The following is a 15,199-nucleotide window of genomic DNA, read 5'->3' as shown; positions in this document are numbered from 1 at the left end:
GTTTGCTTCAAAGCACAAACTTGTCGTACGTTATTGATATAGGTAGCGAACTTTTGCGGTTCAATTATATAACATTCCATAACATTTTATAACTTAAAACGTTTTAACATATAACATTTTATAAAATTACCATCATTCAGAGCGGGTTAGCTAAACATAATTTCAGTCATCAATTGAAGTAATAATAATGAGGGGGCTAATAAACAACAATGAATGTATCAATGTTTTAATTATGGTGATTGTTCCGAAAGTTTCACTAAGAGTTCTCCAAAAAGTCAAGAAAAATAATAGCCTTCAACCGAGAAATTGAGTTTTTGAGTTGTTTAGAGTTGATTTCAATATTCAAGAGATGAATGAAAATTATTTATTGAATAGATATTTTTTCACGAATTACTGTGCATATTGTACAGATGCAGAGTGACCGAACTTTTCCGAGAGAACCTTCTAAAGCAAACAGGACATCCGAACTGAGGTTCTTTGTTGCACTCATACTTGCGATGGGCCCATAATCCCCTCCTGTACTTGTACGCTTTGCCACAGTCGGGACAAACGCAGTCTTGGTTCGATTCCTGGTCCCCGCCTGGAATTAGCAGCAGCGAGTCACTTCTCTTTTTTCTAGTTATACAGTCGGAGGCATCTGCAAACATACAGTTCTATTATTAGAACTAATATCTAGATGGATTCCCCATTGATAATCTGTTGCTCATCCGTTAACAATTTGTTGGTTAATAATTATTTGTTGATCATTGATTAATAACGTTTTGATCATCGATTAATGATGATGATTTTCAATACGATTCCATTGATTTGACAAAAAAAATTAAGGAGCCATGATAGATAAATATATATTGTAATGATCATATCATTTTATAATATCTGTTTATAGATTTATGGTGAATGGTTAAAGTTTTTGATTGACCTTGAAGTTTAATTTATGTTATAAATGTTAGTGTACAGTATAGACTAGAATAGCCTGGAAATTATTTGGAGTATGAATATGAGTTGGCTAATAAAAATATTTTCAATTCTTAAGTCTGACTGATGAGATAATAGAATACCATCGATGGGATGTTGTTTGTTTATTGGAATTGAAAAGCAGCTTAAAAGTGAAAAAGGATAAAAGTGGAAAATGAAAGAAGAGAGGAGTAGACGAACTCAGGAAGAGATAGGAAAGTGAGGTAATAGGGATAAAACAAGGAATAGAAAAAAATGAGAGGAAGGATGAAGAAGAGCACGTAGGGTAGAGAAAATAGAAAGGCAGAAGAAGAAATGAGAAAAAAGAGGAAAATAAAAATGGTAGAGAAAGTGTGAGATGTAAGAATTCAGAGTTACGGAGATCATATTATTTTATTAGGAATGGGAGAAAATCAAATTTTGATTTATTTTTATAATAGCTTGTTTTTGAATAAGAATAACATTCATCCGATAATGTAGAAATTTAAATGTAATATTCTTGAATCTATAATTAAGATTGTTTGAATTATGCTGAAAAATCAAAGATGAACAATCAACTACTAAAATTAATTTTTTCAAATCCTTTCCAATCGTGAAGACAAATCAGGACAAATACTAGAATACTGGTACGCTATTTTTTTACTCAAAAGTGATGGCTTTTCAGAAAAATGGCGTCTATACTACATCAAGAACCAATGAGAGTGCGTTATGAAAATTTTAAAATCTGAGAGACTTGGAAGGAAATAACTGAAGCTACATAGTACTAGCACTCACTAGTGAGTACTAGCACTCACTTAGTTACGTTAATTTTTGTTTCTTGAAGGTCTCATGAGCGCTAGAAAAATAATAAAAAAGGAAAATGGATAATTCTGTCACTAAATAATTATTCTGTAACTGATTTTTCTTGGATTAAAGAAATACTAGGCTGAGTTATTTTATATTACGTAAAAAATTTGTATTCTCTATAATTATTGATGAGAAAAATAAGTTCTTACAAATTTTGTCACAGTTTTCTTCAACTGTAGCAAGCATTTTCTAGAATTAGTTTGATGTTCTTATCATTTATTACAGGATCACATATCACAAATAGCAAAATATAGTATAAGGAGTTGTATATTATGAAATTAAAAATTAGAAAATTTATAGGGAAAGCTTTCAGTTCATTCTCTTATCACCAAATTTGAATCCACGAGACAAATCAGTCTTAACAAAGTGCATCAATTTATGTTATAACTGTAATTTATAGACTAATTTCTACTTTTGCAAGTTCTCCTGCCAAGGTTACACACTAGTAATTCATTTGATAGTGCTTGATGATCATATGCCTGTTTAGAGTTTCTTTGCGGGTGGTTCGTACATGACACATGGGACACCCGAACTGAGGCTGTTTGTTGCACTCGTATCTCTGGTGACGGAGGAGGTGGGTGCGTTTACTGTATGTCTTCGAGCATACGTCACAGCGAGATCGCGAAAACTGGGTTCCTTCTGTAACGGAAATCGGTTAACAATAAATGAACAAAAATATCATTTGGACTATCAAAAATTCTGAAAGATTTGAAAAGAGATAAGTTCTACCTTGTAAGAACTCATAAGCAGGGAAGGATACAGCGGGGGGAGGGGGGCGCTCGGACACTGTCCTCCCTGTCATTTTGAAGGAAATTTAATAATTGAAAAGATTCAATAATACTTTCTGTTCTATATTTTAAGATTTAATTACTATTTTAAACTATTATTACTATTTAAAAAGTCAAGTCAAGACATATGGCATCAAACGTTCAAATTTTCCGCTTCCATGGGTAGAGCAACAAGATCGATGTTTGTTACGATCACTGAGCCAAGCATCAGTATGGTCCAACGTGGCAACATTGTACAACGTGTTAGTACAGGCTGAAGTGCGTGGACACAACTCTGTGCGCCACATGCTATAGCATTTAGTCTATGAAACAGTGTTGCCAATTTTGCAATCGTATTCTGCAATTTAAATATTGCTCGTTGGGTCGCCGGCCTTTTCGAGGATTTGAAGATTCTAACCTAAAATTTTAGGTGAAAATCCGTAGTATACGGTTCGGTATCGAGACTTAAAAAGAATATTGTTTTCAATGCTTTTTTAGAGGTGAATATTCGTACACATTTTTATAATAACATGTTCAAGGCGATGTAATTTCCTGTGAATGTATTGCTTTAAAAGCTGCACTGATTTGTAAATGGCAAGTGGTTAGTGGATCTCCTTTAATTCATCATAGAGAGAAAGAAAAGATAGCATTTATGCTAACTTTACTCTATGATTCTATTTCAACATGTTATTCAAATTTTCTGGTACATGGCAACAAGATTCAAGTACGAACCGTATACTGAATACTGGAACCATAGCCACCTCTAATACAGGAGGTATTAGAGGTGGCTATGCTGGAACCTGATTGACTTCCTATAGAAATGAATAGGAAGTGTAACTCATGTGACGTCTCTGTGGTAACAATTTCAATCAAATTGCCGCCACCCCACCGAAAAAGCAGAGATCAACTTGTGAGATCACATCTGTGTATACAGATTTCTCCAATACTTGCCATTTCCAAAAATTGACAACACTGGAAAGCAGTGCTATTAAAATCATCTTTCTACTACAATTCACTTTCAACTATTAGCATTGTCTATAAATAATGCCACTGCTCATCGCTTTCCATTCAACCAATGCTGACTGTAATAGAATTAATCAAAGTCAATCAGATCAATCATTGCTGACTTGATTGTGTTGCACGAGAACTGACAGCTGATTCGATTGTCAGCAATAGTTGAATGGATAATGTTGACGTTATTTTTAAGGAATGTTGACAGTTCCAAGTGTTTTGCATCCAATTATTCTTGAACTTTTTTTTTAGACTTTTCACTGGTTTCAACTCTGGCTGACTAGTTGACAGAACTACTTAGCGACGTTGCCATTTCCTCTATATTTTATACAAAACTACTTCGGACTTGGTTGAATATGCGGAGCAGAGAAATGGAGGGAGATCAGCCAATAATAATGAAAGAAGTGAAGTTGCAAAGTTGTTGATTCGACTCAGTGCTTTCAGAAAGGAAACTACATAAATGCGTATCATGAGCAGTTGAACATTCCCTAAAATCTACAGAATGCTGTCCGCTTAGAACAGCAAAAACACCGCCACTGTATCCCTACTTTCCTCTGCTCAGCATATCTCTCCAATTCGGAAGTAGTTTTGTTTGGACAATAGGGATGGCATTTATCAAATAATGTGGATGACTGGCTAATTCTGGCTGACTTCAATTCTCGTCGGCTCCCGCTCTCTTATGTCGTGTAATATAACACCTTAGGTCCAATTCACACTGAAGTGACGTGGCACTGACTTCACTTCCACGCCTCTCCCATATGAACAATCATAAGATCTAAGGCTGAACATTAACGATAGAACATGCATGCACATACACAGTTGACTTACATTGTTGTGTCATCACAGCGAACCGCTTCTAGCAAAAGTTTTCGATGTTAGTTTTTTGTATCTCAAAAATTAATGTTGTTTTTATTTTTTCTTCGCTGCCCTGTTTGAGGCTGAATTTTTTTCTATCATTATAATTTGTAAGTTTCCAGAGGTTTATTCATTGTTATTGGTTGTTCATGTTAAAAGCCTCTCGCTGATGACAGCTATGACCATAGCCACCTCTAATATTAGAGGTATTAGAGGTGGCTATGCTATGACACAACAACGTAAGTCGACTGTGTGTGTATGTGCATGCATGTTCTACAGTTAGTTGCCAGCTGAGGGCAGATGTGGCGTGGGGAAACGCCACTCCAGTTTGCATTCGACTATACTGAGTGAGTCATATATGTATGGGAACCCTTCAATAAATTGGAGACTGTTGTAGATATAATACTGTAACTTTCAGGAGTTATTGGTCAAATACCCTACCTTTTGACGTACAACTGAATTTCAACCCCTCATAAGGGGGTGACTTAGGGGTTGTAACTCAAATATTTTAAATGTAAATACCCATTGTATGGTACATCATCTTAAAGGCCTTTTTAAAACAAAAAAGATGGTATCAATTAAAATGTTCTATGATACTTATATCCAAATTGGCGGCTGATTGAAGTTTTAGTTTTTAAGGAAATGAGGGTTTGTAACTCAAATATTTAAAATGTTAACACCCATTGTGTGGTACATCATTTTCAAGGCCTTTCTAATACAAGAAAGATAACACCAATAAAAATGTTCTATAATACTTTTATCGAAAATGGCGGCTGATTGAAGTTTTAGTTTAAAAAAATAATTGATGAATTTTAATCAGCCGCTATTTTGGATAAAAGTAGGCTATCATAGAACATTTTTACCGTCACGTCTCTATGAATTGTGCAGTGTGATTGCTCGCCAAATCAAGCAATTGGACAGAACAACTTACTCTCACCTTTTTCAGATAATAGGTTGGTCTCCAGGGAACCACCGTTGGTGGTATTATTACTTTTAATGAGCAGATTAACTGGAAAATTAAGATTATAATCGTTCAAAAAAGTATGACTTATCTACTACATGACTCAAAAGTATGTGATTTCAAGGTTTTAAAACGAGCTCTAGCTTCAATTCGAAACATTTTTTTCGAAAAACGGAAGCGTTAACTTCTATTAGACAAAATATGAGGTGGAAATTTCCTAATTTTCTGGTTTTGTAAGAGAATAACTTCCTGAATAATAATAGATATTCGATAAAATGCTATATGTCAGATGTCATCAATTTGTAGACCCATACATAATTAAAATTATAAAATTAAAGGCAGCTCGATATCTTGATTTGGTGCCGAATTATACCTGCTTTACGAAACCATTGATTGCAGTTTCGAACTTCGGGGGGTTGAGACGCCGATAAGTATTATGTGATTCCAGGCTATGTACTATGTATACAAATACCCAACGAAAAATCAGCTTTCCCTTAATTAGTTGCGCAAAACCCTGTTCTTGGTCTTCATTGACTGGGCTATTGTGGCGAGAATTACGATTTTTCTATTGTTATAGTTATTGTTAAATCATTCTATCTGGGGAAATACTAGATATGGAAAATTTCATTTCTATTCAAGGTTGTAAAGAATTATCTCCTCTTTTCATTCCAATAAACAATTATTCTATTTTTACGATTATTATCATTACTGTTATCTCATGAACTTACGGTATGAACTTATAATTATTCCAGTGCATTCAAATCAATTTCTGCAATTCTGAATATTTGTATTAACAAAAAGAGAATCACTAAAGTACTGTGATGAACAACGTGGCTGGGTATATAAGTCAGTGTCATTGTAATTTCCTTATTTAAACAACACAACAAAAAGTTCCCCGTTATGAGTCTCATTGACACTATTATTTATGAAAGAGACGTGGAACTGATCCCAACAATCATAACTAGGAACTCTGAACAGAATGATCTTAGCAATATAATTGAAGTTGACTCACAATATAAATGATTAGGTCACTCGGTAACTAAAAGTCCGCTGCAATTTCAAGATTTTTATTTTTATTTATAACCATAAGAAAAGGCATAAATACCTTCAAGCTCATTTCTACTGTCTTTCAAGTACCATTATCATAATGATTACACCATGTGAAAATCGAATTATCATCTTACCAGTGATTGGTCAATAAGAAGCCAGAAAGCAAGATTCGTCTTGACCACTTTGGATGCAATATAGTCACTGTGGTTATTCTTGTTTAGATGAGAATAGAAATTATTCATAACTTTTAACGACTAATCAAATGAGAAAAATTCACCTGAATAATTCAATTTTATCTTTTATTATTATGTGAAGCAATTAAAGTCAATATTGATAAATCAATTCATTTAATTTCAATTTAATCAATTTATTTCTTTCAACAAAATTCATATTAGAATTCCAAGAGCTCATCTTAAACTACAGGAATGATTTACAATTATTTATTGATGCTCAATTGAATCAGATTTTGATTACCAGCAGGCTAATACAAACTTGAAAACAAAGGACAATTTTATAAGTTACTTCCAGGTTGAACTGGCAATAAACATAGCCTAACTGCTTAATGCACAATACTAAACAAAGGACAATTTTATAAGTTACTTCCAGGTTGAACTGGCAATAAACATAGCCTAACTGTTTAATGCACAATACTATCAATGTATACACTATAATAATGAAAAATCGAAAAAATAGAATTATAAATATAAAAAATAACATGTTGAGATTTCAAGAATTAAATTATTAGTCTAAATAGCAAACTATAATTATAAATATTTAAATTGTAAACCTTGAAACTATTACTTACTGGTATGCCTACTTTTAAATTTGACCACCGTTTTTTTAATATTTACAATATTGTTATACATACTTGAAAACAGTGAATTTACCATTGCTCAAGATAGAGTAGGTCCAGTGACAACATTCAACTAATGCTAATTACACACACATCTATTTGATTTTGGACGGTCGATAAAAGTTTGATCAAATTTTTACCGTCAAAAAATATAGTAGCGTTCAGCCCTTTTTATCATGAAAATACTTTTCAATGATTCGCTTCAGTTGTTTGTCAACATGAACCACGCCGCTTTGGGGTCTTTGTCTTCACGACCCAACGTAGGTAGATAAATGAACGACGGTCGTGACAAGAGACGATCGCTACACGGCGGCATGCGTACGGTAACGTTTGATGATCGAAGTGTTTGTAGACACATTCATTGTTTTGCGACACAACTGGAATTAGGAGTTACGATTATTTTATTTTACATCTAGAATTAATGGGTGTGTAAGTAGCCTTCTGTTTATCTAAATCCCAGTCCTATTCAGGTTGCATTTTGCAGACTTACAACTTACAGAATCTATTCCAGTAATCTGTTCTACTTAAGTTCCACGGAAATCTCATAGAAGTATGTGAATAGGCCTACAAGAAATATTTTCCTCCCACATATTATGCCAATAGCATAATATTCATTCATAATAGCATTCTTCATTGATCGAACGCAGTGAGGTCTATGTTTTAACTCGGATTTTCTTTCGTCTGCCGTCTGTATGTATATAGCGCATTTACGTCCATACGCGTTGATAGAATTCTATGAGATTTGGCAGGAATATTCATTTTTCAACTGTGCGTCAATGTATACACTAGTGGAAATTTTGCATTTAAAGGATAATATGAAAGGAAAAGGAATTCGCTCAATACTCCGATATCACTACATAAATATCATCTATTATTATTTTTTTAATTTTATAAGTGTTTGCCGTAGTATGTCTTGTCAGACCTGGCAATGTAAGACGAATTGAATAAATATCTACTCTGAAGATAGGATTAATCAGACTATAGAACTATTCATAATCAATCAGCTGACAAGCGGATTATTCATTGCATGCATAACACAGATGTCTGGATAAGCCGCATCTATTCTATAGTTTAGGTCTATGATTTCAATGTCTTGTTTGCAGTCAAGATACTAGTAGTTCTGTGAACAGTAGGCCTCGCGCAGTTATAAACCACAGTCTTCTCTCATACTGTCCATCAGAGTAAATCCTGTCTGTATGTCGTATCGGCGAGATATCGGTGTGAAAACAGCTGATGGCTGTTGGGGTTAGTGTATCAAAAATGCTATCACCTAAAGCTAATCTCCTTCAAGACATACTGGCAACAGGTCAGCCCGAGTTGAAAGCAGAAAAAGGTCGAGATAAACTACTATGTTACTTTTAATTATTAATTGTATGCGTCATTGTATGCAATAATAGTCCACACAAAAGCTGATTTTTTACTAAGTTATATTGAGATATCAATTGCATACAATAATAATAATTTATTGGACAGCTGATTTATGATTAATAATTCTATAGTCTGATTTCACGGTAATATGGCGTTCGAAGGAGACTCTTGTTCCATTTGTATTATCCTTGAAATGCAAAATTTCAAACAACCTAATATACATATACGTCGACGCGAAATTCAAAAAGGAACATACCTGTCAAATTTTATGGAAATCTATTGCCGCGTTTCGCCGTAAATGCGGAACATAAATATAAACATATAAACATAAAGAGAAATGCAAAACCGTCGAATTGAATCTTAGAGCTTACTTCGCTCGGTCAATTATGATGCGTGCCTATCAGTATCAATATTCTCACATATTTTTTGAAAAAAAAAAACAAATTTAAGGTGACACCAGATACTTGTAGATGAGAAAACTTCGTGAGGTCTACTATTCACAGAGCTAATAGTTATCAATTCTTTATTATTATTCTTTATTTAGTATTCTTTTGATTACCATCATGATTCATACAGAATAGAAAATATATTTATTCATTTATCGAATGGAGCAAACAAATACACTATCCAGAAAAGGAAAACAGGCTATTGCCCAAAACTTCATTTATTTCTCAATTTCATCTCAATAGTCCAAATAGGTTATGTCCATGATAACTTTTACACCAAACTGAAGAAGAAGATTCCACATCAGAATAAAACTATACATTTTGAAATTGGATAGATTAATTAATCAAAATCAATAGAATGGCTGAAAGGAAAGTTGGCTGAAATGAAAAATGGCTGAAATCCATCCTATTGGTCAATGAATACCAATCGCAGCTATAATATACATAATACAATTTTATAACTCATAGATGTGAGAAGCACATCCAAAAACAGATACACAAAAACATCCTTGAGATGTAAGGATCATTTCCTCCTATAATCTTCCAATATATCTGTTATGCCTTATCAAATCGCTTATTTTTTTTTTTGTAAGATATTTTTCAATTTTCCCTTAATTTGTGAATCATGTTTCATCAGTGCATGCATTTTCATGGAGTCCGGCCATTTTGTTTTGAACGGACAATGTTCACACAGCAGGTATGTTGTTTTATTGTCACAAACCATTTTTATGTGCCTCTTAAAAGAACCTTTACTTTCATAACTTTTTCCACAGTTTGTGCACAAATATTGTGCTTCTAGATGGGTTGGAGTTGCAATGTCAGCTCCCCCGTTGTTCTCAGATACTGAATTGATTCCAGCTAAAGCGGTGCTGGCCTCAGCTGCTAAATCGGTCTCAGCTCCTGCATTCGTCTCACATCCAAAATTAACCTCAACTCCTGTGTTGGTCTCAGCTCTTGGATGGGTTTCAGCTCCAGAATTGATCTTTGGGGCAACACCAGGCTTGACAGCTCCCAAAACCATTCCACCTCTTGGATTGGTGAGAGTTCCCAAATTGATCTTTGAAGCATCTTTTGGCATGACAGCTCTTAATTTGGTCTGAGGTCTCAAAATGGCATCAGTACCCGGATTAGTTTGTTTGAGACTAACAGCTTTCGGAAAAAGAGCACTATCAGGTTTAACAAAGATTTTTCCTGTTGGTTGAGATCTGATTACTGTAACTTCCTTAACACCTTTCTTAATTGATACAACCACATCTGAAACAAACGAAAGTATTCTATTAAATACAGTTGTAGAAGCTTCTTCATACATAGAGATTGGTCTTCAGGCTGATCCATCAGCCAAACTAAAGGCTGATCTCTTACTAAGAACAAAACCGTGAGCCCAACACAGAAATAGCCCATAATAACAAGTTTCACATTTTCCATCTTAAAGTTGTCCTCTAGTCTGACTTAGGCCTACAAGGGGTCGCGTAAAAACAGAGCGCGAACAGAGCGCAGCTTGGCAAGTTGCGAACTAGCCAATATCTGCGCATGCGCGGTTTATATTTTCTTTGTATCAGTTATGATCTCTGTTTTAAAATATAAAATTATCAAAATTATAAAATATGAAAATCATAACATTATCAATAATACCGGTACCAGCATATTGACATTTAAAATCAAAAAGCCAAACTTCCAACCAACCCTTTTTCCCTTTGAAACATTGACGAACATAATATTTATTATTTATTCATTGAAGTTCATCATTAATGAAATAAACATAAGGCTACCCATAAATCCTGATCAGAAAATTTTATTTCGTTTTGTTGCCCGATCAGCTGAATTTCACTCAATTAATTTTTTAAGGTTAGTTTATTATTGTAGCATATTGAAGTCAACAATAAGATAAGCGCGCGATCATCTTGAGAACATAATATTACGAACCTCTCGCGTAAAGTATCATGTAACGTTTATGATTGGAGCGTGTTTGTGGCGCGCATATCTGTACGCACCTTTATAGGCAATACACAATTTATACACATACATAATAGCAATATTTGCATAACATATTATGAATGACAGATTTCCTTCTTGTGGATGCTTACAATAGAAAATTTAACAAACATGGAGCAAATCTAATCAAAGATTCAAATGAAGAGAAAAAAATTCAAAATCATTTATTTGCCAATTATAAAGATAACAATGATAAATAAAACAAATACTTCATACTTATACAGAATAAAAATAAAATTTAAACTTAAAATTTAATTGCCGTTGCCAGCAAAACCTTAAGCTGCGTTTACACCGTGTTGATAACATGAATTAATAAAAAGTTGTCAACTTGACTGAATCGACAAAAAATTCTCTTGAAAAAAGTTGATAACTCGTGTTTTCAACAGAAAATTCCTTGTTATTAACAAGATTTATGTTATCCATCGAGAGACGGTAACTTTTGTTAATAACACGTTACTATCTTCCCCGCATCCCCCTCGCCCAGCATCCCTACCCTACAATCAGATGAAGATCATTATTTTAATGATCACACACATGTTTCAATTCAAATTTGAAGACATTTTTTTGCTTTTTATTCCGGCTGTTATATGAATAGTCTCGTTAAATAAAATCATATGAAAGTCAATTATATTGATAACAAGATCTTGTTAATAACAAGGAATTTTCTGTTAGAAACATGAGTTATTAACTTTTGTCAAGAGAAATTTTTGACGATTCAGTAAAGTTAATAACTTTTTGTTAATAACTCGTGTGTAAACGCAGCTTTAGTTAGTGTGCTAGCAACGAGTACAAAAGATTTCATTTAATTTAACATAAACATAAAAGATGATTAAACATTTTATTTAAATGGTAGTAATAATAATTAATAAATAAGTTAAATAATAATTATTGTAGTAATATAATATCTGGAAAAATGTAGCTGAGTGAAAATAATATCAAAGAAAAATTTTTTTTAATAAAGTAGAATCTAACTGTACATGAGGCGAAAAACATTGTTACTTCTGCTCCATCTCTCTATATTTTTAATGACTGGTTTATTAAATCTATCTGAAATTAATTGGTTTGGCAAAATATTCATCAATCTATTACTCATGTATATGAACTGTCTGCGGCATACTGTTAAATTTGTTCTAGGAATGCGGTAATGAGATGATGAACGGAAATAATACGACGGAATGTTAGTTTCTAAGAGATTTTTATACCTATGAACGGCTAGAATTAATTTTTTCACGTAAAGTTGTCTCACTGTTAAAACTGGGAGCTCTGCAAAAAGGCTATGGCTGGGATATCGTCTTGGTCTTCCAAGTGCAGCTTTTAAAATATATCTTTGAATTACGGAGATTTTATTTAAATGAATGTCCAATGCTCCACCTCATACCCTAATACCATATTGCAATATGGACTGGGCATATGCTGAATAAGCCATCTTTATTATAGTTGGGTCATTGAGCTCATTCAATCTATGGAATTTGTGAATTATGTGTTTTATTTTCTTAAACATGTTATTTATATGTGCATTCCATTTAAGATGAGAGTCTACAAAGACTCCTAGATTCTTTCACATTTAAGACTTAGTTTCTTTCACGTTTTTTAATGAGTGACAATCACAATCTCCATCACCAGTCCGCAATCTTTCCTGTTCAAGACAGATTGAAGAGTGTATTCTGATACCAGTATTCAGAATATCTCTGGGGGGAAAGCTCACTGTTGGTGAGAATGCAGAAAACATCTACAATATACCAATGCAAGTAAAATCATGGAAATGACAGACAGAATATCTTGCAGTAACTCAAAGATATAAGGACTCTTTTTTTATAGAAAAAAATTAACATTATAAATTGAAAAAAAAAACATTTCCTCCTACCATTCTCCAACTATCTATACAGCCTATGGGCTATACCTAATGGATTAACTATTTCATTCTCTCTCATAATATAATTTAATTCCTCCCTAACTTGTGAATCATGCTTCATCAAAACATGCAATCTCCAGGTTTCCAGTCATTTTGTTTTGAATGTACAATGTTCACGCTGGTAGAATATGGTTTCCACAAGTGCGTCTCTTGTGTCTCTGGAACGTGATCTTCTTTTCAAAACATTCTCCACAGTTTCTGCACAAGTATTTTAGCTCTAGCTGAGTTGGAGTTGTGATGTCAGTGCCTGAAATGTTCACAGCTCCCCAGTTGTTCTCAGCTACGGAATTAGTCTCAGCTATCAAAATGTGCACAGTACACAAATCGGTCTCACCTTTTGAGATGGTTTTAGATTCAGAATCGGTATTAGCTCCGGCATTGGTCTCAGCTCTTGGATGGGTTTCAGCTCCTGCGTTGCTCTCACCTCTTGAATTGGTTTCAGCTCCTAAATTGCTCTTTGGGGCAACACCAGGCTTGACAGCTCCCAAAACGATCTCAGATCTTGGATTGGTGAGAATTCCCAAATTGATCTTTGAAGCATTTGGCACTGGATCTTTTGACTCGACAGCTCTTATTTTGATCTCAGGTCTCAAAATGGTATCAGTACTCAGATCAGTTTCTTTGAGAGCAACAGTTCTCGGAAAAAGAGCACTATTAGGTTTAACAAAGATTTTACCTATTGGCTGAGGTCTGATTACTGTCACTTTCTTAACACCCATATCAATTTGTACCACCACACCTGTGAACAAAAATGAAGTATTCTGTTAATTACAGTTTTGAAGTCTTCTTCGTGCATAGAAATTAGTCTTCAGTCTGATATATCTGTCACACTGAATACTGATATCTCACTATGGAGACAAAACTGTGAAACCTACACAAAAAATAGTCCTTAGTAACAAGTTTCATATTTTCGACCTTCAGGCGTGATAACACGGGATGTTGGTCTCATAGATTGGTTCAAGTTACAAAATTGCTCACAAAACATAGTAAAGTTGTATGACAGCAAATAAGGTTAGTGCAGTTCAGTGTAATGTCTGCTCCATATTTTCAAACTTGCTGCCATCTAAGGCTGGTCCTACATTGGAAGAGGAATTTCTTCTGTCCGGTCATACATAACCTGGAACCGCAGAGTACCAACGTTCCCCCACTTGAATCCTCCCTAGGACTCCCTCAAAGTTCGAAACTGCAATGGTTTCGTGAAACAAGAATATCTCGGCTCCAAAAAAAGAAATCGATCTGATTTTATCCTTCCAAGGATGAATAGATCTATGATTAATGTCTTATGGCACTTCATCATAAATCTATTGTTCAGAAAATTATTCCCACAAAAAGCCAGAGAAGTAAGACATTTTCTTTTCATATCTTTATATTACAATTATACAAAGCATTGGTGAAGCCTGTGATGTATTACGGATCGGTAACATGGGTGCTTACTGCTGGAGATATGCTAAGACTGAGAGTTTTTGAAAGAAAAGTAGTGAGAAGAATCTTGGGCCCTTGAGAATGGGCCCTTTTTGAGAATGGCCTCTAGAGAGGAAGAAAAAATTTTGAAATAGAGTTCTTAAACAATGAAGACATTGTGCAATCGATAAAAGCTGGCAGAATAATATGGAGGGTGCATATGTTGAGAATGGGAGATGGAAGAGTGGTGAAATGTACATGAAAGGAGAAAATATATAACAGAAGAAGAAAAGGTCGACCAAGAAATAGGTGGACAGATGATGTATAAAGTACTAAAGATGTTTTTAAAGTACTAAAGCTATTCTTTCTAAGAAGCCTTAATGCAAATCTTACTCGCAATATCAGATATGACTTCAGACGGGTTTTAGTTGAAGTTCCCCAATCTAATTTAACAATTTTTCAACATTCATTTTCTTTCAATGCACCTAGAATGTTCAATTTAATTTCAAGAAAATTTAATACCTCAGTCCCATTCAATATATTTCTTAAAAGTTTGAAGTTCTATCTGTTCACATTGAATGACTGTGAATCTTTTTTGAGGATTGTACATTAGTATAAATATTAGGTAGTATAATCTTATTCTCAATTCAGTGGTTTTTTCCCTGTCTTTCTGTTTTCATCATTTAAATAGGACATTCGCTGTCCTATTAAATGTTGTAAATCACCCCGAAAACTTCTGCTACTGCAGACATTGACAACAGGATTAACAGCTAGATGGAAATT

General features: G+C 34.0%; 2 protein-coding genes across 39 annotated transcripts in view; one reads left to right on the top strand and one right to left on the bottom strand.

Moving 5' to 3' along the window:
- Nucleotides 1–15,199, top strand: part of LOC111063080 (longitudinals lacking protein) — a 592,348-nt gene that overhangs the window by 84,516 nt on the left and 492,633 nt on the right. The gene's annotated exons all lie outside the window — the stretch shown is intronic.
- Nucleotides 6,796–13,784, bottom strand: LOC120351403. Its single transcript, XM_039428609.1, has 2 exons — nucleotides 13,350–13,784; nucleotides 6,796–10,365 (listed from the first exon to the last, which is right to left on the bottom strand). Exons 1-2 carry the CDS (start codon nucleotides 13,732–13,734, stop codon nucleotides 9,686–9,688), a joined length of 1,065 nt encoding a protein of 354 aa, XP_039284543.1. The 5' UTR covers nucleotides 13,735–13,784; the 3' UTR covers nucleotides 6,796–9,685.

This window comes from Nilaparvata lugens, chromosome 5, assembly GCF_014356525.2.
Source record: "Nilaparvata lugens isolate BPH chromosome 5, ASM1435652v1, whole genome shotgun sequence".
In the NCBI taxonomy this organism is placed as follows: Eukaryota; Metazoa; Arthropoda; class Insecta; order Hemiptera; family Delphacidae; genus Nilaparvata; species Nilaparvata lugens.
Note: the sequence above shows the minus strand (reverse complement) of the source record. Positions and strands in the feature narration are given on the sequence as shown.